This window comes from Maylandia zebra, linkage group LG11, assembly GCF_041146795.1.
Source record: "Maylandia zebra isolate NMK-2024a linkage group LG11, Mzebra_GT3a, whole genome shotgun sequence".
Lineage (NCBI taxonomy): Eukaryota > Metazoa > Chordata > Actinopteri > Cichliformes > Cichlidae > Maylandia > Maylandia zebra.
This window is the reverse complement of record NC_135177.1, coordinates 3,695,987-3,719,548: the sequence shown is the minus strand read 5'-3', so window position 1 is coordinate 3,719,548 and position 23,562 is coordinate 3,695,987. Positions and strand designations below refer to the sequence as shown.

The 23,562-nt window shown below is 42.0% G+C and overlaps 1 protein-coding gene across 6 annotated transcripts in view; it reads left to right on the top strand.

Moving 5' to 3' along the window:
• The window catches only part of tsnare1 (T-SNARE Domain Containing 1), a 271,580-nt gene that overhangs the window by 184,481 nt on the left and 63,537 nt on the right, over nucleotides 1–23,562 (top strand). For all 6 annotated transcript variants that reach the window (XM_076889692.1, XM_076889687.1, XM_076889691.1 and 3 more), the window contains exons 9-10: nucleotides 3,914–3,986; nucleotides 21,559–21,641. In XM_076889692.1, the coding sequence (XP_076745807.1) occupies nucleotides 3,914–3,986; nucleotides 21,559–21,641 (156 nt within the window). The remainder of the gene's footprint in view (nucleotides 1–3,913; nucleotides 3,987–21,558; nucleotides 21,642–23,562) is intronic.

The window sequence follows — 23,562 nt, the reverse complement described above, 5'->3', positions numbered from 1 at the left end:
CAATGTAAACATTTCTTCAAAACACATTTGCCTGGTTGGCTGTGAGGTTGGAATTAAACATTATTTAGGGGGCAGGTATAGCTTCTCAGTGAAATCCAAGCTGGTTTATTTGAATATACAACCAAGTTCTATACTCAAGTTATAGGTGTTCATTTGTTCTCTTCATATTTAGCACCACTTTGACAGCGCTGCATTTGAAAGTGTTGGATTTTAAAGCCTTGCATCACATTTTATCCAGGATCCAGAACAATGCATTTTGCATAATGCAAGCAAAGGCTTTAGGGTTATTTTCACAGACTGGACAGAGGTGTAAAATTGGTCAGTCAGTTCTCCCACTAAAAGTCAAATTTTGTTCTTCCTTGAAGAATATTAATTTGTTGTAAAATACTAAGTATAGTATAGAACACTTATAATCACGTACAGAACTATAATCAACTGCTCTTAACCTCTCCAAAAACATTACAAATGAACTTATCTGTCACAAAGAGTACTGATCCTTAACACAGTGTTAGGTGTTGTAATTTACACTGACAGAAAATGTCACAAATAATTCCTAATAGTTGGGCCAACCTGAGACCTTTCAATAACCATGTTATAACTTGAATGTAGTCACATAAGTAGACAACATATGACAACGTGTCCTCACAGTAGTTCGATTGCATTCAGATCACGTTCAGATTCTAGTGGAGGCGCCACTTTAGCTTGGGAATGTACTGAGAGACTCCTTTCTCAGCGAGGTCTCGCTCTGATTGCTACACTCACATTTGGCCAAAAGAAGCAAACTAAGTGGGAGAGAGCACTTCAGAGTTCCAAGTAACTTCCCTGAGCAAAAAAGGTGTGAAAACGCCTTAAATCTCCCAGACGCCTCTTCAGGGGTCGTGTCATCTATCGGCACACCCCCTCCTCATAGCTGACTTGCATGCCTAATCGGTTCTTATTACTGATGCTGGTTCGCCTTTAAAAGGCTGACATGAGAACTCTGCTGTGCCATACTTCCCTCTGCAGGCACTAGAGGAAACCTCTCATAACTGCCCTGCAGTGAAAGATGGAAAGACATGTTTGTGTGTACACTGCTAGCCGCTGCAAACTGCAGTCATCCTGGGAGAATCAAACCTTATCTAGCTACTTTGCTGTCATATATTGGACTATAAATTACCTTCATCTTGATAATACCTTGAAAGAATCAAACTGTGAAGAGCAATTAAATACAAAACAGAAACAGACTAGAATAATCACACAAGAGACCAACTCTGATGCTGATTTCTGTGTGGATAAATAGAACAATACCTTGGTAACACAAGCATGAAAGTATCGAAAAAGAAGAGTCCCTTTTTCCATCCTCTATCAGATGATCTGCAAGTTGCAAAGCTGTGGATTGAGCTGCAATCTCTCTCACAAGTGTTCATATCAGCTGCTATCAGAAACATCTTTATGACTGGAGAAATGCAAGGCATGCAGTTCTAATGACTGAGGTGTCAATCAGATGCTGCCGGCAGGGTTGTTGTGACTATTTTATCTTGGCCTCAAGTTTAATTGTGTTTTTGCTGCCTCGGCAGAGGCCCCAGTGTCAGATGAAACTGATGTCTGAATTGTGGTCTGACATTTTAGTTGCATGAAAATATACAGACCCTCAGAGCCTTTCGTTTATTCAAGTATGTTCTTTTTATCAGTCATACACAATAACAAGAGCAGCAGGATTGACAGACAGTGTCAGAGGACCAGCAGAGGTGAGCTCTGGAAGTGAGGATTAGTCTGATTCTTTGGCTATCATCATAAAGAATTGTGGCATGTAGCAAAAGTTCACTGACATTTTATTGATCCCTATACAGCAAGCTCGGTTTTTGCATGTGCGCCACAGTGGGAGGTAAGGTCAGGGTGAGCTGTAGAGCACTGCCCCATGGAGCTGGTGCAAATTTAGAGTGAATTACTCAAAAACTGGTGTCCTTTCAGTTTTCCTTGACTTTGATGAATAACATTGTGTACAGACGGAAAATGTGTCATAGAAAGAAAATTCAGCTGAACTGGCACAAATGCTAATGCACTAGGGCTCTCTAGGATGTCATTATAGAAGAGCAAACAGGATAAAATGCCCTTTAAGGTGCCCACACAAAGGAGAAAACATACAGTAGTCTATATGGTTGTCTTAGGTCTTGGTCAGTCAGAAATGGAGGGCTCTGTAGAAAGCCCTTATATATGATGGAATGCAGTGTCCTCGTAGTTGCACTTAGTGGAAAAAAATATCTCCATAACCACTGAAAAGCAAGAAAGCACGATGATGTGCATTTAAATGAAGAGCTTTGTTATAACTGAATGAGGTGGACGTTTGGATGCTTAAGTAACTTCATTTTAACCATCTAAACTTGGAAGCCTGAACCACCTCAGCTGGCTCCTTTCAATGTGGGGGAGTATCAGAGCTGGCTATCAGAATGTCCTTTTTGTTGTTGCAAGTCTTGGAAAAAAGGCAACAAACAAATCATCCTAATGAACATCCATGTTGGCTGGTTCCTAGCCTGATGCCAGTATCCAGTGGCTTCTGGATTGCTCATGAGAAGAATTTGAAGCACATGAAATATGGAAAAGGGCACAGTGCTGGCTCCAAGCCTGGCCACCCACTCAGCCCTCAGGCAGGGGTCCACTGCACCCACCCACCCACGGTCGCCCCAACCCACCTGGGTGTGTACATGTGTGTGTGTCCCCCCCGTCTGTCTATGTCTATTCGCAACACAGTGTTTGCTAAATTGGTTACACACTGTTCTGTCATTATGATAAAATGAGCCCTGATTGCCCAATGCTTTGCCAGGTAAAATAAATTTATTATTCTATTACAGGGTGATGGACAGGGTTGCCTCAAGATAAATGCAAAAAGTCTTTAGCATCACAAGCTTTGCCAGGGGCCATTTTTGCTCCATTCAAATGGTTTTTGCCAAGTGGCAGGATGGCTGCCAGTTTCCACAGCAAACTCCGCCACCTGTGATGGATGGCCCAGTGGGTTAGGCTACACAAACGCAGCTGTGATTGCACGGTGCTATAATGGAGGAAAAGGGGGGGACCTGCGAGCATGAGATAGACAGAGGTTTTATAAGCTTTCATATTGCTTTGAGCTGAAACATTGAGAGCAGATTCAAAGCTCTGAGACTGTGGAGAATTAGCTGCGGTCAGCCATAGCTGCACCAGTTCGCTCTGTGCCTTGACAGTGGAATAATTGAACAAAAACTTTGAACTGCATTTTTTTTTTTTTTACTTTTGGACAAGCCAAGCACAAAACATTTAGGATTAGACACAAATCCACTGTCAATTAAAGGGACAGGGAAATTGAATTAGAATTGCATTTTCTATAGAAATCCTTCATAGCTGCACAACTATGAGCAAAACATTTAAGGATGACAAAAAGCCACTACAGTTTCCTACAATTTTTTTGTTGACATAATATCAGTCAAAACTGGCTTCAATTGATCTCTGTCCATCTGAAACCATGAACCATCCTTTCTACTACTTCTTTGATCGATCAGGATTGATCAGGGTGATAAAGAATATGCAAATCCCACCTTTGCACTTTAGAGTCTTTTTTATTAGATAAAAATAAAAAATAAAAAAAATGTAGTGAAATGAAATAATGTTATGTTATTCTGTTACATATTCTGTTTCTGTAATTAAGCCTGACTGCCTGCTCACATATGCAAGATGACTTTGTGCATTATTCAATATTGATAATACTTTGCATTTAGTTTAAGTAATAAAGATGATAACATCTAATAAGACCAAACAGTGTAAATATGGACAATAATATTATTAATAAATGAATACTAATAACCTTACTTTTCAAGCTATAATCTTTGTCCTATGTGCACATTGTCTCTCATGGACTGATATGTACGGAGGACTAACATGAGCATTCACTGTGATTTCTCCATAGAGAGACATGCTGGATGTCAGTCAAATCATGAAGGATCTGGCCAGCATGGTTCATGAACAAGGAGATGCAATAGGTAAGATGCTGCCCCATCTTGTTGTGTATGCCTTGAATTTTTACACTGCCGACTCTAATTTATTACAGATAACCTTTTGTGGGCTCATTTTAATATGATGTGCTTGACTAATGCCCTAAGCTTGAACGTTCTGCTGGGCAAAACAAACTTTTTAACCTCCACCTCCCTGCCACACTGACAAATTTTCTGATGAGAAGCAAAAAGATGTGGGTTTAAAAACCACAACAGTGCAGAGTGTTTGAGAAAATCCATTTAGACACCCTGATATCTATAAACGGCTCTCCACTCCCTGCAGTGATGTAGACTTGGCAAAAAGAATGAAACTTAGCACACAGATATAGGACAGATATAAAGGCTTTTCTGCTGGGTCACAAATGTGCCATCAGCTATGTCTGGCTCCGTCATGAGCATTCACTGGGGAATTAGCTTTTACTTGGTGTCAGCCATATGGGAAAAAGGGGCATACCTGAAAAATGTAGGTGTGATTTTGGCTTTAGATCAAATCTAACTTGAAGTGAAAGGCAGATGACTTTCCAAGTTAAGGTTACTGTGTTGAGCCGTGGTCGGTGTAGCATAGGGCTGGGTATCGTCACTGATTTCTATAGCTGGTTTAATTCTGATTCACTAGGTCTGGATTTGATTTGATTTGATTGAATTTGGACTCAGTCAGAAATATTATTTTAAATAAATATTAATTGACAATTTATCAGTACATATCCATATTTTTATATTTGTGTATAAAAACAAAGCTTGTGAGACTTCATCAGAGGTTTAAGCATCACAGCAGATGCCTTTGTGTCAAAGTAACTGAGGATAAAACACAAAAAAACATGAAGGAGATTTTTCTGGTCTGGCTTTTTATAGTGGATAGGCTTAAAAATATTCTGCAGCAGATCAAAAACTGAAGAAAACCATGAATCAACTCATGAACATTACCTGATGCTGCTGAAAGAAAAGCAAAAAGTTACAGAGTAAACTTAAAGAAGTTTTATTAGAGACACAGCTAAGAGTTTTGAAATTTGGCATCATTTACAAAAATGTTAATTTCTTCTGTATTAAACAGAAGAAGTTAGGCTTTCTTGTCAGAGGTCATTTTGTAAAAACAAAAACGCAGCAGCTGACTGCTGAGTAATAAGCAAGCAAATAATGTAGAAAACAGAGATTTTTGATGGTTAACCGGTTTCACTGAGACAGAGAGAGGGAGCTGTGCAGAAAGTGCGATTTTAATCGTGGTGGAAGCCAAACAGCCAAAGTAAGAGGGAATTTATTTCTGTGTTTTTCAACCATGACGTGTAGTTTCATCTTCTTTTGCTGGTGGTTCAGTGAAGGCCCGACAGCATTAACCTCTAATTTCAACCCGCATAATGACGGGAAGAACTATTGTTTAAAATTATTGTTCAAAAAATTGCCAGTACAGGAATAGCCCTAAAGAATGTAGCCTCATGGGCAGTGTAGTCCAGATGTAAGTAAGCTATTAAGACTCGACTGTACACCGTGTTCGTGTTTTCCTCCGAAACAATAAGTTCTGTTGCAGCAGCCTTTCAACTCCTCTCTCTGTCTCTCCCTAGAAAAGTTGAGCCAGACAACAAAGTAAAGCTAGTTTTCAGCTACGAGCCCGACATGAACCCGACGTATTAGCCAGAGGTCCCTTTACTACGGTTCAGAGCCGCGGACCTGTTTTATATACGCGTTTTCTATGTCCACTCTACTGTTACTCGTTTTATATTAAGATTTAAAAATCTAGTTGTATGGCCAGTAACCTTCAGTAAAAGTAATAAATCACACAGCAATAGTAGATTCATGTAGTTGTAAAAAGTTTGATAATATATTAAGTAATCCTGAGTATTCAGAATACGTTACTCTCATTGAGTAACGTAACGGAATACGTTACAAAATACATTTTGGGGCATGTAATCTGTAATCTGTAGTGGAATACATTTTTAAAAGTAACCTTCCCAACACTGTTTAATGGCTAGACTGAAGGCTTCTAAGAGGACAGACCTCAAAAACACTTGGTGACAACTGGATCAGTTGAATCAAAGCAGGATTTGACAGACAAAAATTAGCACACCATCAAGTCTTGCACTAGTGATGGACAAGCAATTTTGTCTAAAGAATTTCTAAAATTTCTCTGTCTAAACAAGGTCATAGTGTCAGAGGATGCATAGCGTCTATAAAGACATACTTTGTAATGGAAAAAGTTTTATTTACTGATGAATCCTATTTTGTGGTTCGTGGTAGTAATGGAAGGTTGTTTGCAAGGAGACTGACTGAAGAGAGAAACCACACAACAATGTATCAAACCCACAGTAAAACACTGTGAAGACATCTCAAGGTGGATGAGGATGAGGTGGAGAAGGATTCATATTCATAACTCAAAGATATGAAGAACCATTTCAACCCAAGACCTGTTTATTATGGACTTGTTAAACGTCACCACAAACCCACTGAAGATTTTGTCAAAAAGATAAACATTCCTGATCTCAGGAAAAACACAACAGTGCTGACCATAACTATTGCTAGCTTTATTTAAACACACACACACACAAACACAGGATGATACTTCAGTGTCTCAAAATACTCAGGATTAGTTGCATTGCTTTATGGAGTAAAAGGTGTGGGTACGTAATGGGGTTGTGGGTGTGTGATGAAGTTTCCTAGGAAGAATGGGAAGCAATAACTTGTGCTAATTGCTACCTTTTTGTTACAGAGTGCCCTTTTGTTTGCTACCTTCAATCAGGCTAATGTAGATACCCTTTAAATACCCTTTAGAGTCAGGATGACTAAAACTGGCTTATCCTAACTGCAAGAATGGATAATAAAATGTTTTTGTTTTTGTTTTCTTCGTTGTTTGCCCTATTCTCCAATGTACTAGTCTTAAGTAGGCTTGCTAAAATGTAGAGATATAAATGATGCGCCAAATTCAAAACTGTTTTTTAAGGGTAATTTTTCTCTGTTCTGTCATTATTTTATTATCTGTGAACTTTGCAAAATAAGCAAGAAAGCTGATCCCACTAAAGGTGGAAACAACAAACTTCACCACTTGAGGATTAAACTGCCATTTCATACAGCAGGAATGTAAGGTGGATATACTAGCAGCTAGTGATGTGTAACCCAAAGTAAACAAATGACTCAACCAGCTTCTCTGGAGTATTCACTGGCGCTCCATTTGACAGGGAGACCAGGGTAGATGAAAATTATTGATGTGGGTACATAGTGGTAAAGCTTCAAGCAACTTATTAAAAAATGCTGAGCCAAAATGCAAGGTCCTGAGTAGAAAATATTTATCAATTCATGATTTAGTATGTTACATTATTATACAAATGAACCCCACCATCAGGAAAATGAACCATAATTTGATTTAAATGGACTAAACACCACAGATGTGAAAACACCTGTGAGAGGTTTAGTGTTACACACTCAATTTTTTGATATTTCATTGTAAAGCATCCTGGTACTTGTCCAGCTGTTCCTGTGGCTATTTGTCATGCAATTATGCACTCAAAACAGTGAGTATAAGTATTGTAATAGCCACAATTACAAACTGTATACACAAAAAGAAAAAAATGCTAATATTAGCACTGTTCAACTAACTATGTTAGCATGGTACTAACAGAGGCACAGGGTGATAATTTTTGTCTAGCTAAAAAAAGCAGGGAAAAACACCTTGGAGTATCTTTTTGTAAGACCAGACTAATGAAGGTACTTTAGGACTTTATTTATCTGGGTGTGATTGTATGGGTTTTCTCATCCAAGAAGCTTCTTTGGTTCAACTGGTGGAGTCCAAAACAGTTGGAGGTAATAAACCGCTAGTGGCGGGTGTCATCTTGGAGCTGGCCCTAAGGGTCGTCAGCACAGTGTTGATCACGTTGTCACATGAGACATGACGAGGAGAGAAAACGTGGGTCATTCCCATCACTGGGCCCACAGGTGAAACCTCTGTGAGACAATGGCCCACCCCACCATGATGTGAGTTATTATGGTCACCTGAGGCCAAATGTGAATGGGAGTTGAAACGCCTGAAATGGATCGCAGGACTGCACTGTTGGTGGGTGATAGCAGCTACAGTAGACGTCGATGGCGCCCTTCACTTGTATCTTAAATCATGTGTCTTCTCTGCCCAAAATATAAACACTGGCATCCTGGAAGGAGTGTCATAATCTTAAAATGCAGGTGTAAAGCTGTGTTGTTTCCTGTTTGTAGAGAGGAGAGCTGTTTGTCTTATGTAGAGATCTAATCACTTCTCGCTGCACTGCACCGCATACACTGTGTTGTTTTGCTTGTGTTTGGGTGTTTTGTCCTTAGAGTGAACCAGTTCATAGGCTCACCTCCAGGAAACAAGAGAACAACCTCCACTAGGCATTTTAATACATAGGACCCTCCAACAGTTGGTCTGCGACTGAATGAATGAGGTGCAAAATGTGCAGAAGTCCAGTTGCCTTTTTTTCAAGCTGTTAAGACGACCATAACCCGGCTGACAGAGACCCTAGACCAGGTATGTCGAACTCCAGGCCTCGAGGGCCGGTGTCCTGCAGGTTTTAGATGTGTCCTTGATTGAACACAGCTGATTTAAATGGCTAAGTTACCTCCTCAACATGGTCGTGTCCAAATTCATGGGCTGCATCCTCCTGAGGACCCGGCCTTCGCGGTCTACGTGGGCCGGGTCCTCAGAACGTCTGGTAGGCCGGAAGTAAACGGCCGTGAAATTGGACGGTCTAGCCTTCTGATTAGCGTCACCGCTGTCTCGGTAGAGTTTAATAAACTCAGCCGTCTGCTCCTTGCTATCTAAAATATAACGGGACACTGGCGTAAATTCTCGACTGTCTCATACTTCTGTTTAATCAGTTTTCTGTTTGACGTTTAGTCAGCTGTGTAAAAACCAAGGAGGAACCCACCCGGGGGATTAATAAAGTTTTATTTTATTTATCTAATCTAATAACTTTAATCTCAGCCAAATCGATTTACTCACGAACAAACAAAACACTGAAAAAAGCCCAACAATAACATTTTTAGGTTGTCTAAGTGACTTATATATTACGTTTAACCCGAGCAGCGAAAGTCCACGGTGATCTGAAAATGATGTGCCAGGAGTTGTGCCGTTCTCGGCCGCATCAGTAACCCTCGAGCTCCCGACGAGCTATCAAGCTGGTGGGTAGCAGACGCCTCCGAAAACGTCGAAGCACTTTTGCAAATATGCGATATCTTGATAAACCGAGCAGATATTTGATGTTTACACAGCTACTTTCTCGCCTGGAAATATGTTAAAAGTTTATTTTGTGACCCAGAAAGATTAGTATGAGTAATTTTAAAACTTATTAGCGGCCGCCATTGTTGGAAACTGGAGTTTGGCTGGGCTATGAATTCTGGGATATGGTGGGCCACGAAGGACACACCCGACCCATCCTTCAAATTCGGGGAAAAGGAGGACGCATTTGTTGGCTGCATTCGGAGGAGTCTACGAATTTGGACAACCTTCGGCGCGTCGCTGGGACGTAATCGGTCTACAAATGTGGCCTCAGGAGGATGCAGCCCATGAATTTGGACCCGAAGTTTGCCAGAGGCCTGGTAATGAACTAATCATTTGATTCAGGTGTGTTCACCCAGGGTGAGATCTAAAACCTGCAGGACACCGGCACTGGAGGCCTGGAGTTTGACACCCCTGCCCTAGGCAAACAACATCCTCAAACAGGTAAATAAGCTAGATACATACCAGTAGATACATACATAACCCTGTAAACATGTTTAATTATGCTGTAAAATTTGCCGTTTTAATGTGGAAGTACTGCATCTTTTCACGCTGTACATTGGCGTCACTTTGTTGTCCTAGAAGAAGTCCAACATAACTAGTGTATAGAGGACAGCTGTAAAAGTACCATCAGTCACATTCTCCTCTTTCAAATGTTAACTGTACGTCAGCCCTCACTCAGATAAAGAATAAACTGAACACTTCCTTCTGTCACGTCTAATACTTTTATCTGTTTGCAAATTCTGCCACATCTCATGCTTGCTCTGCTTATGAATGAGGTACCGCATTTGCATGTGAAAGACTGTGGATGTAGTATTTTGGACATGGTAGAGGAACACAGTGTGATTCTACCTAAATGAGTGAAGGAAGAAATAGAAGAGAATACTGTGGAAGACTGCAGAGTTCACAGGCATTATACCAAAGCAGACATCCTATCTGATCACCACAGAGCCAGGCAATAATGGACCTGTCCCCATTAAAAGAGATGCACTGAAATTGCCCTGACCTGTTTTTTTTCTTGGTGTAGTGGCAAATAGAAATAATATTTGATTGTGTTGTAAAGGCATTTGTGGAAAAAGCAGGTAGCACAAAGAAAAGAATTGGCTAAAAAAAGGAAGGATTAGCACTTTCACGGCCTATTCATGCGGGCTACTCTGGCACACTACTCAAAAGAGCTTCAGTTTATACACATGAAAACAGTACTTTCTTTTTATATACAAGATCTGTGTTTGTTTGGTATTTCCAGAGCCTTTGTATGGTAAGAGTGGCATCAGCGGGGATTCAGAACGTGTAGTTATCATATGGATTCACATTCACAGTTCCCAGAACTGCTTAATGAGCAATTAGAAGATGTGACTATAGACAGAAAGAATTAAGTTTTTCAATAATTAGAAGTCAATAAGTGCATTGATTTGGATTTTTATAGCACAGCAAAGTGTATGAATTTACATCTTTGTATGTATATATATATATATATATATATATTAGGGGTGAAACGATACTCGTATCGATATTGAACCGTTCGATACGGTGCTTTCGGTTCGGTACGCATATGTATCGAACAATACAAAATTTTTAATTTATTTTATCAACTTTCCTTCTGACGATGCTGTCTGTGTTGAGCGCTCAGTGGATTTGCACTCGACAGTGCAGCCTAGGCGGAGTAGTCGAACGCAGATTCACTGAACGCAGGGCAAGCTAGCGAGACAGAAGTTAAGCTCTCCTTGCAACATGGCAAATTGAACCTCCCCCACCCTCGTTCAGATCTGGCGTTTGGAACTATTTTGGTTTTCATGTGACGTATGACTCTGAAGGTAAGCGCGTCATGGACTAAAGTAAAACAGTATGTTGGATGTGCCATGCAATGCTCAATTACATGGGTGGGAGCTAGTGTGTTAGCGCAGTTAGCTCGTTAACGTGTTGGCTGTCCAGCCCCATGCACGGGGCGATCCACTGTAGCTCGTTAACGGAGATTTGCCGTGTTGTGGCATTAACGTCATTTCAGATTAACGCTGACAGCACTAGTGGGAACACAACGAATATGACTGAACATTTACGCCGACATCATCCTAGTGCAAAGACAAGTGGAAGCAGACAAAAACAACAAGCACGCATGCTACAAACTTTACCCGAGTCATTTAGACAGCCATTAGCACGTGATTCTCCTTATGGGGACCTGATATGTTTAATATGCTGCTGAGAATATAGCCCAGAAGAAGCGTATAGTATAGCTTTTATTTTGGAAAGAGCCTTTTCACTGTAATAAACTCTCTTTTCCAAAGATGAGTGATTCCTCAATCAGATACAGGGCTCGCAAAATTGCTAGCCCGACGCCCCGGGTCTAACGATTTTTCCAGTCGGGCTACCAAAATCTATCTCTGCCCTGCCCGTCGGCCTACCGTAGGAAGGAAAAATATATGTCAATGCTTTTGCATTCTTTCGGAAATGTAGCTGGGTAATTATGTCATTGGCATCGGTGAGCCACTGTCAATATGTGACATATTGAAATCGCGTTTGAATTTGCGCTTGTTTTTTGCTTTCACTTTGCAATCGTGCTAACTGTGTATAGAGAGCGACAGCACTGATCTGTGAGTGATGATAATTTGCACACCAATTCCTCTGACATCGTCTTATCAATCGTTAGCTTACTATGCAAGCATGACAAGTGAAATCTCCTGCAGCAAGCTTAAACATGTGAGAGGCTGATCTCGCAGAGAATCGCTGAGCGTTATGTGGGTGCGTGTGTAAAAGTAGCAGAATATATATTTTAGTTCTGCTGGGCCAAATAAGATAGGTCAGGGTGAAGAAGTGACAGCCAAAGAAAAGCTTACCACAAAACGGAAAAGTTATGACGAATCAGACTATAAGGCAAAAAGAAAGTGCAGCTTTATCATGGACAAAATAATTTCTGTGGCTGCAATATGACGAACTAAATAACCAGGGGTGCACATAAGTGGTCCGCAGGTGCGCATCCGCTGTCAAAATAAAAAACGCGCACAAGATAAGAAGTTGCAAGGCGTGCTTGCGTACATAAGATTTTCAGGAGGAGGACAGACATTTGTTTAGAACTCTTAAAGATGTCGAAGAAGCAAGCTCCTTTAAGCAATTACTGTGATGTTCCTCCACCTCCAAAGAAATGTCAGAAGGAGTCCGAACCACAAAAGAAGCACGTATTCTCGGAAAAGTAGTTGCAGGAGGTGAGCTGGCTTCAAACAAATGATGAATGCACAGAGATGTGGTGCGGAGTGTGCCGTGAAAATTTAATAAATGACAAATTAAAAAGGCATGAACATTTTTTTTGTATCAAAAAAATATCGAACCGTGACACCAAAGTATCGAACCGAACCGTGAATTTTCTGTATCGTTGCACCCCTAATGTGTGTGTATATATATATATATATATATTTATACACACACATATATAGACCTCCCGCAGGCCCACCACCTGCAGGAGGCGCGGTAGGGGTTGGGTGCATTGTGTACCAGGCAGCGGCCAGGAGCGGAGGCCCTGGCGGACTGATCCCCAGCTACCAAGACTGGGAATTGGGACATGGAATGTCACCTCTCTGGTGGGGAAGGAGCCTGAGTTAGTGTGTGAGGTTGAGAGGTACCGGCTAGATATAGTCGGGCTCACCTCTACGCATGGCTCGGGCTCTGGAACCAGTCTCCTGGAGAGGGGCTGGACTCTACTGGAGAGGCGGCGGGGCGGTATGGGGTGGGTATTCTAATATCCCCTCGGCTTGGTGCCTGTACGTTGGGGTTCTTCCCGGTGGATGAGAGGGTTTGTTCCCTGCACCTTAGGGTCGGGGAATGGGTCCTGACTGTCATCTGCGCTTATGTGCCGAGTAGCAGTTCAGAGTACCCAGCCTTCTTAGAGTCCCTGGGTGGAGTGCTGGAGGGTGCTCCACCTGGAGACTATGTTGTCCTACTGGGAGACTTCAATGCTAACTTGGGTAACGACAGCGAGACCTGGAGGGGCGTGATTGGGAGGAACGGCCTCCCTGATCTGAACCCGAGCAGTGTTTTGTTATTGGACTTCTGTGTAACTCACAGTTTGGCCATAACGACCACCTCAAACATAAGAGTGTCCATAAGTGCATGTGGCACCAGGACGCTCTAGGCTGCAGGTCGATGATCGATTTTGTAATCGTATCACCAGACCTGCGACCATATGTTCTGGACACTCGCGTAAAGAGAGGGGCTGAGCTGTCAACTGATCACCACCTGGTGGTGAGTTGGATCAGCTGGCGGGGGAGGACGCTGGACAGACCTGGTGCACCTAAACGCATAGTGAGGGTGTGCTGGGAATGCCTAGCAGAGGCCTTAGTCCGTGAGATCTTCAACACACACCTCCGGCAGAGCTTCAACAGCATTCTGAGGGAGGCTGGGGACATTGAGTCCGAATGGACCATGTTCAGCATCTCCATTGCTGAAGCTGCTGCATTGAGCTGCGGCCGCAAGGTGGTTGGTGCCTGTCGTGGTGGTAACCCCTGAACCAAATGGTGGACACCAGAGGTGAAGGGGGCCACCAGGTTGAGGAGGAGTTCTATCGGGCTTGGTTAGCCTGTGGGCTTTGGAGGCAGCTGAAAGGTACCGACAGGCCAAGCGGAATGTGGCTCGGGCAGTGGCTGAAGCAAAAACTCGGGTGTGGGAGGAGTTCGGAGAGGCTATGGAAAAAGACTTTCGGACAGCCATGAAGAGATTCTGGCAAACCATATCTCATCTCAGGAGGGGAAAGCGGTGCTCTACCTGCACTGTGTATAGTGCTGGCGGAGCACTGCTGACTTCGACTTGAGGGCACACGGGAGTTTACCCAACCAGTCTACATGTGTTTTGTGGACTTGGAAAAGGCATTCAACCGTGTCCCTCGGGGTGTCCTGTGGGAGGTGCTACGGGAGTATGGGGTGTCTGGCCCATTGCTACGGGCCATCCGATCCCTATACAACCGTTGCAAGAGCTTGGTACGCATTGCCGGCGATAAGTCGGACTCGTTCACGGTGGATGATGGGCTCCGCCAGGCCAGTCCTTTGTCACCGATTCTGTTCATAATTTTTATGGACAGGATTTCTAGGCGCAGCCAAGTGGCGGAGGGCTTTCACTTCCGTGGCCTCAGAATCTCATCTCTGCCTTTCGCGGATGATGTGGTTCTTTTGGCTTCATCGGGTGATGGCCAAGTGTGAGCAGCGGGAATGAGGATCAGCACCTCCAAATCTGAGGCTATGGTTCTCAGTAGGAAAAGGGTGGAGTGCCCACTCCGGGTCGGGGATGAGTTCCTGCCCCAAGTGGAGGAGTTCAAGTATCTCGGGGTCTTGTTCGCGATTGAAGGGAGAAGGGAGCCGGAGATCGACAGACGGATTGGTGCTGCGACTGCAGTGATGCGGACACTGCACCGGTCCGTCGTGGTGAAGAGAGAGCTGAGTGCAAAAACTGAAGCTCTCAATTTACCGGTCAATCTACGTCCCTACCCTCACCTATGGCCACGAGCTGTGGGCAGTGACTGAAAGAACGAGATCGCGGATACAAGCGGCAGAAATGAGCTTCTTCAGAAGGGTGGCTGGCCTCTTCCTTAGAGTCCTTAGAGATAGGGTGAGAAGTGCAGCCATCCGGGAGGGGCTCAGAGTAGAGCCGCCGCTCCTCCACATCGAAAAGAGCCAGGTCAGGTGGTTCAGGCATCTGACAAGGATGTCTCCTGGGCGCCTCCTGGGTAAGGTTTCGGGGGCAGACCCAGGACACGCTGGAGAGATGATATCTCTCGGCTTGCCTGGGAATGCATTGGTGTTCCTCCGGATAAGCTAGAGGAGGTGGGAGGTCTGGGCTTCTCTGCTTAGGCTGCTGCCCCTGCGACCCGGCGGAAGAATAAAGAATAAAGATAAAGCAGAAGAAGATGGATGGTCTAAGGAGCTTGGAAAGAAAAGAGTCTGGACTTCTTTAAGCTGCTTAAAGACATTTCACCTCTCATAAGAGAAGCTTCTTTAGTTCTAAGGGTCAAACGGTGGAGAGTCCCAGATTTAAACCCAGTGGGAGTATCCCCCAAATAGAGGACAAAAGGACCCCCTGATGATCCTCTACCTAATCACATGAGCCAAGGTGTGAAAATGGGTGTGGGTCACAATCAGCCAGGGTTTTGGGTGAGCTCATTGTGAAACCTGGCCCCACCCTATCATGTGATTTCCTGAGGTCAGATGGCCCAGGGTGTGAGTGTGCATTAATGCGTCTGGGAAGGGATCTCAAAACTTAAAGAACTCAAAGAAGTCCAGACGCTTTTCTTTCCAAGCTCCTTAGACAACGATGACTTGGATGACTGAGAACCTTCACAGACAAGAAGATGGATGGATGGATGGATGGATGGATGGATGGATGGATGGATATATATATATATATATATATATATATATATATATATATATATATATATATATATATATATATATTAGTCTGAAAGTCTTAGTAAGCCTTATCTGTCTTCTTAGATATGTTGGTGTTATGTATAATTAGATATTATATATAATTTCTTTATATATTTATATAATTTCAGCACTGGTGGCATATTTTAAACTTATCCTATGTATTCAGTCTCATTTGAGTCTTCCATCTTCTCTGCTTTTCCCAGCAGTTGAGCTGCAAAAGAATACAAACAGTAATGTTCAACAGGAACGCAGAGCCTACCCACATAGCAAAATTGGTATGGCCCGGATCTGGTCCGCACAATGTGCTTAGACATGGCCCACATACCGCAAAGAATGACGGCCCTTTGGTGGCCCAGATCTGGTTTGCCAGTGGTGGTCCTGTGCTGGCCCATGTGTGGAAGTAAGTTGTGTGCAGCCACGGGCCAGTTGTAGACACACTGCTGGCCCTGTGCTGGCCCAGAACAGTTTCAGCTCTTGCCCCAGATGTCAGCCTAATGTGTACCTTAATCAAGCCATATAATGACAACATGTGTCGGAACATGAAAAACAGTGCAAAAGTAATGTGGTGAAACTGTCATGGTCCCGGGTCAAGCGACCCAGTATTTGAATTTCATGTATCTTTTGTATTCATTTGCACCTAGCTTAGTTCACCTAGTTAATTTCTAGATTGCAGTTTAGTTTTGTTCCTTAGTTGTTTATGTCATCTCCCCCTGTACTAAGTCTCCCTGGTTCATGCGTCATGTCTGCATGGTTATATTTAGTTCTTGTCATGTCTAATCTCCATGTTTCCCGTTTTACTTTGAAAGTCTGTATTCATTGTCAGCGTATTCAGTTTCACTTCTCCTGTCCTGTCGCTAGGTTCATGTGTGTCAGCTGTGCTCCCATGTGTGGCCACTTCCCCTGATCATCCCTCATGTGTATTTAGTCTCTGTGTTTCATGTAGTCTGTGTTGCGTCGTCTGTGTTCTCACCTCCATGTTTTCACGGTCAGTCTTTGCAGTGATCATCATAGTCTCTGAGTTTTCTTAGTTTGTCACAGTATTAGTTTTCCCAGTTTAGTTATAGTCTAGTCACGCTATCCCTGCTTTGTTTGTACACTTTGTCTTCAGCCATAATAAAGGCTCGCTTTCAGTTAAGTTTACTCCAGTCTACTCTCGTGTGTACGCACCTGGGTCCATTACACACACCACCGCACGGCCTGTCTCTGCAGACCGTGACAGAAACACTGTTCAGGCAATGAATGGACTGACTCTTATATAGCGCTTTGTTAGTTTCCAGGATTACTCGAAGTGCTCTATACAACATGCCACATTCACCCAATCACACACTAACCTTCCGATCAGTAGGTGACCCGCTCTACCTCCTGAGCTACAGCCACCCACTGGCAAAGATGAGTAAACCGTCACTAGGTTTGGATAAAGTGTACACTCACAAACCTGTCAAACCTGCATTTGAAATGTTGGCTACCATAGCAGTATAGTATTGCAACATGGCATTTGGGTCTTCTAACTAAAATAGGAAAATAGAAAGATAAATAGTGCCATCATTGCCAGACCTGGCCCACATCTAGTTGACATACACCCTGCCATGACACCAGTCAGTCAGAGGTGCCAGGTTGATGCCTGATCCAGGGAAGACCTGTTTTCTATGGGCCTGGGCCACATAACCCAAACCACAATCGAGCCAGATATGGTATGCCATCACATAGACCGTGCCATCTATGCCAGGCCTGGCCCATATCTGGATGACATACGTCTTATCATGCCAGAAGTCAGCCAGCAGTGCCGGCTTGATACCAGATCCGGGCCAGACCCCCTGGCTATATGGGTAGAAGCTGTATTTATGAGTCTTCTCAAATATGCTCCAACTCTTTATCTATAGCCATATTACAAAATAGATAGTTGTTCCCCTGATTGTTATGCAAGTATCTTTTTTATCATAATAGCTCATACTCATAATTAAACAGATTAGACAACTACATGTCATAAAGTTATATTTAGCCAGCAAGAAGTTCTGTTCTGAAGAACTTTTTTTGTTTGATCATAATACACATTGTGTTTGCTTGCCTAATCTGCCCAATTGCTGGATAACCTGCTAACATGTTTTAATACACAAGGTAATTTGATTCGTGTGATTTGGATAATATACAGTCTTGTTTTTAAGAAACAACATTTTAGCCTTTACAAGTGTGTCTCAAACTTTTATTGTGCTATATCTCTGTGACTCAGCTAGTGTATGTTGCTAACATCCAGGAACTGTTGAGACGCTCCATGAACCGCCATTGCTATAAATAAAAGAAAAAGAACAAAATGGTCCATTAGAGTGAAGATAACACAACCATCCAGAGCCCCAGCTATTCCTGCAGTTTGTCCAGTGGGAAGGTTCTGGAACTCTCTCAAATATACTAAAAGAGTCTTCCCTTTGTGAGCATATGTGACAAGCTGAGCTGAGCAGGAATAAGGACATAGTAGTTTTTGGAAAAGTGAGGTTCATTTTACCCTGAAAAATGCAAAGAAATATACGAATAAAAAGTCAAATGATAGTTTTAGGCTCTAAAAGGAGGTCAGATAAACAGAACTAAACTCAAACTGTAATGATAACATTAGATACAGTACAATAATATACTAATTACTCAAAAAGAACCAAACTGGATAAAAACAAACCAACATGAATGACTATATCCTCTTCCTGAGAACCAGCCTATATCCTCTGTAATAGACACTATTTGTTATTTGAGATACCCTACTAAGTCCTGATGTACTGAATAGAGGACATCCTGGGCTTTCCATTGATATCTCATGTGTTTGGGTGGCCTCTTTTAGCTCCAAAGAAAGGAAATCACAAAAAATGTTCAATCAGAATATTTTTTTCTTCGGTTCTCAGGAGGATATCACAAACTGCTTTGTGCCATTGCATTATGTCCTGGAATAATAATTTTTTTTTAATGATTAAAATTGCCTATAGACATACAGTGATCATCAGTGGTCCCTTGTCTTCAAGGCAGTTGCCTTCTATACCCTTTTGGTGAAATGGTGGATCACCTGAAAACCTATTTAAACACATTTAAACTCTGGTACCCACAGAATCTTACTTATTATCTTTAACTACTGGGTTTAGTTTAAGTTACCTCTTTAAAGCCAAATATTTCCTAATCATGGCAAAGAACATCCTCTGAGCAGAAGGGCAGAAAAAAAACAGAATTAATTAATGAGTCCATTAATCAGGCTTACTTCTTGAGCTGGTGAATCTAAGCATGTATTCCCCATCTTCTTTAACTCACCATTACAGAGTAAATGCTTTTAGTCAATCAGCACAATTCGTTCACCCAACCACCTCCTCTTGTTAAGTTCAAAAGTTAATTCTCTACAAGCTCAACTGGTGCAGTAATTATCAGGGGCCACTGAAGCCTTAAACATAAGACACATCTTTGAGCTGGCTGCAACCTTTTTACTCTCACTACACCAAAACAATCAATAGTACTCTCACTGTTATTGGCCAGCTGTAAATATATGTGGGTAACTATGTGTGGTGATACCAAAGATTTTGAACCACCCACTTCATTAAACGCATCGGTCTCATCCCATTAATGTCCGTGTATTGACAAGTTTAAAAGAGGAGGTCTTGCTGCTGTCGCAGTGTTAACTGTTAGACCAGTAGCTCCTGGTACCGCTTGATTATGTGTCAAGAGTAACAATGAAGAGTCACTTCTTTAACACTGCTCCCACAGGTGGCAAAGTATTCCAGCCATTGGTCTTTTCATATTACGCAGAAGCATTAAAATTCTAACTTTCTTTTTTTATGTTTATAAATGTAAATGTATATTCATGGATCAAATATAGACTATTTCTCCGGTGCAAAGTGTTATTACAGATGAATCAGCAAGGTTGTATTTAGTGTTCTTTCTGTCATTTATTTGGATGATTTTTTTTAAATGTAACATCATCTGCGTATGCCAGTGATGACAAAGGGAAGTAACTACTAAATCTTTGTTAATATTATATATTTGCTCATATTCTTTTTTTGTTAATTTCAGGGCACATATTTCAAGTGCTATGATCACAATTCCTTTCAGTGGTAATACCTTGAAGCCTCTGTTAATGTACTGTACGAGAATTAATCATAGTTAAAATAACAGAAAATGAACTTTCTTTTAAAGTCGGATTCTTAATAGAAAGATTTAATACTGTAAATCAGAAGGGGGGTCGGATGCGGACGGGCACAAATTTACTTAAAAATCTTGCAATGAAAGGCCAAGAAGAGCATCATTAATGTGTTACTTATGAATATATCTGAATCACCACAAGATTTGAAACATTTCTTTTGATAATTTTTCAGTTAGATAAGCAGTGTAGGGTTGCAGTGGTTAAAAACAGTACATAAGGCCTCAGCTACCTATGAACTGTGTCCTGGTCTTGTTTCTGTCTTTTTTCCTGCTTCTGTCCTTTGCACCATCTTGACTTTCTCAATATTTCTGTCTCCACACACAGAAAGGTACAACAGTAGTACCCATTAGGCTACTAAGGCAAGTTATATGAGATTATAGGAGGTTAAATGAGGCCACACCTCGAGGCCAACGTCAAAAGCTTACGAACTGCTGACTTTGTGAACTTTATTTTGACAGATTACTGTAACATGTCTTCCCATTGAACATTAATTGATGCTGTAGTCTAAGAAAGCAGCTCCTGCAGGGTATACTGACTACCTGCTAACTTCAGCACGAGTAATTGTTTCAAGTCCTGCTTAGCACATGCAGGTTGATAGCAGCTGCATATTAACAGGCTTCAGCCATCGTGATATTCACATGAAATGTTTAAATCGAAAAGAATCTCACACAGTTTGCTAAAAAAAAAAACAAAGAGTAGGCTTTACCTCTAAACTATACAAACGATGAACAATAGAGATGTCACCCATCTCTGAAACTTGGAGCTTTGGCTGCTGCCATGTTGGCCTTTTGAAGCCAAAGTGACTATGTTCACTACGGTCTGCTTGGGTCCCAATGAGATAAATTTCATCATCAGACAGTAAGTGTGAGAGTGCATCAGTGTGTCTTCCTGTTTCTTATGGCCATGTGAACTAGTCCACAGAGAGTTTACATAACAATCCACCAAGCATGTTTATGCTCTCAGGGCTCACCTCAGGTGGGGTTGAGTCTGGAGCAACATGGAGCTCAATGCTATCAAAACAGTAGAGATGATACTGGACTTCCAGCTCCACCAGTTCCCATATTCCAGCATGCCTGTCCAGTGGAGACAATCAAGTCCTTCCACTTCCTGGGAACAATCTCCCAGCACCTAAAGTGGGACCTAAAGATCAGCTACTTCAACAAGAAGCCACTTCCTGCACCAGCTGAAGAAATATAACCTGTCTAAGTCCGTGATGGTACAATTTTAGCTCCTCCATCATTGAGTCTTTCCTCACCTCCTCCATCACCATCTAGTTCGCTGCTGCCACTGCCAAGGACAAAGCCAGACTGCAGTGTGTCGTCCATTTCAATGAGAAGATGATTGGCTGCAATTCCCTACAAGACCTGTACACGTCCACAACGCTGAGATGGGCAACTAAGATTGCTGGCAATCAAATCTTCAGCATGATGATGGCAGAAAGATTGTTTCATATTTTGAAGGCCTTTAAAGTATATATTTGCAACACTGGTTTCTGAGGCATGATGTATGGCAAATATGTAGTGCATTGTTTTGACAGGGGTGTTTTTACTTCTATACTACTATTACAGATATTGTGTATCATTTTTGTTCAATATGTACAATGTTATAGATGTGCAGTGATTTCTGATGAGGTGAAATTCCTGCAACTGTAGTACTTGTGAGGCTCTACAAACCAGTAGTGAGCAAGTCAGTGAATGAATGAGTATTGTTGTATGTTGTTATATTAAAAGGAATCCAATCTGTTCTTTGTTTCCTCAGATAGTATTGAAGATTACATCCAGACAGCTTCTTCTAATGTGGAGTCAGCCAATCAAGAACTCGCCAAGGCCAACCAATACCAGGTAAGCACTGAATCGTCCCATGCTGCAGTGTGCTCCACACCTTGGAGTCATTTTGTTCCATTTTCATTTTGTGTACTTGACTGAGCCTTTTTATTGTAATGCACTCACACGAAGCTTAGCTTGATCAGCCATGCAAACAGGGACTTTGCTAACTAGATTACACAGCTTTATCACATCCCCCACTAGCATAATAACAGAAATGATGCAATTTCATGTCATACTTTACTAGCTTTTGCCTTCAGTTAAAATAATTGTATTTACAGGCAGAAACATAAAATGCCTGCCCGGAGTCTTTTAAAAGCACAAATCCATATACAGTATGCAATTCCTATTCTGTGAGCATGTTACTTCTACTAAGATAATTTTATGTTTTATTCTACAAGTGTATTGACTTTGGGAGGAAAATGCATTAACGGACAACAACAGCAGACAGAAATTAAATAGAATTTATTTTTTTACTCTCTGTGGTTTTTGGGCTACAATTTTGACTTCACAGCACATATTGGAGAGAGGTTTTATGAGATGCCCAAGGGCCTGCTTTCACTCTTTCTTTTTGAGGAAATATGTGTGTATTCTGCCATTTTGTCAGGGACTATCTCAGTAGGCCAGAGCTCTGTTTGGCTCTTTGCTGTGTAGGGCCCAGGCTATGGTAAATAATGTATCGACTGAAGTGTCTCTGGGTTAATAAAGGATATACCTTTTCCACACGTGCGACATATCTCTCTAGAGGTGCATCCAAAGTCTCTACCCACATAATTCGACAGACAAGCACATGTATTCTGATTGTTGACATTTAGATTTAGGTAGAAATCTATCTGGAAATTGTTTTCAGTCTGGTATTGAAATGATATTTCCTTTGAATCATGGTTTGACCACTGGGCTAAACTTTCGTTTTGTGATAGTCACATGAATTTTTAACAGCAGCTTTAATATGAAAACAACCGCTGGGCACTTTCCAATGCCTGCCACGACTGCAGTGCTTTCTGTCTGTCTCTACATACTGCCGTTCGACTTGCAAGTGAACAAATGAGCGAATGGCAACAGCTTTCTCATTAATTGTCATTTCATTATCTCAAGGAGAGCTGAGCTGTGACCGAGCTCGCGCTGAGCAATTTAGCTCTCAGCCAATCCTGACAGCCTCTGTCTTAGCAGAGGCAGAGCAGCTAAAAGGAAGCAAAACAATAAAGGAAGACGACGGAGAGAGAGACAGACAAGCAGACGCTCTCATCGCTGTCCCATGGCAACTCTCATCTGTGGAGAACACTGGCAAACAGAGCTATCACCGAGAAGTCATATATCAAAGTACTGTTAATGACAGCAGCATTTTCATCAAATGCATAAATATCTATAGTCTTGCATCATTCGTGCACTGTCAATGGTGCAATCTCTGTATGTGGTTGAAACACATCCAGTGTCTGTATATGTGTAACAGTTTGTACTGTATGCATTATCTGCTCATTGCAAGATTTTACTGACTTCACTGATTTCACTTTTATTTACTGCTGTCGCTGTTAACCTACCAAGTGACACACTAACAGTGCGCACACACAGTCTGTCTGTGCTTCCACTTCATCTGATGGTTTGTCTGCTTTTAGTTTTCACCAGCTTTCAGTGCATTTGTCTTTGACAGACCCTTTCCAAATGTCATCTCACAAAATTTACTTCTGTATTCTTATGCTTCAACCAAGCACTAATCTCTGAAGGTGAAAATTCAAACTAAACACCAGTTCCTTGAATGGCCACTTGAGGCTTGCTGCAAAAGTGGATCAATCCACCTTAAAATGGACATGAAATACTACATGTATCCTGACAATCACAAGTGCTTTCTAACTTTCACACTCCAATGGATGCACCAGAAAGCAACTTAGGGTTAGTATTATGCCCAAGGATATTTGGCATGCAGATTGTGGAAGCCAGGAAT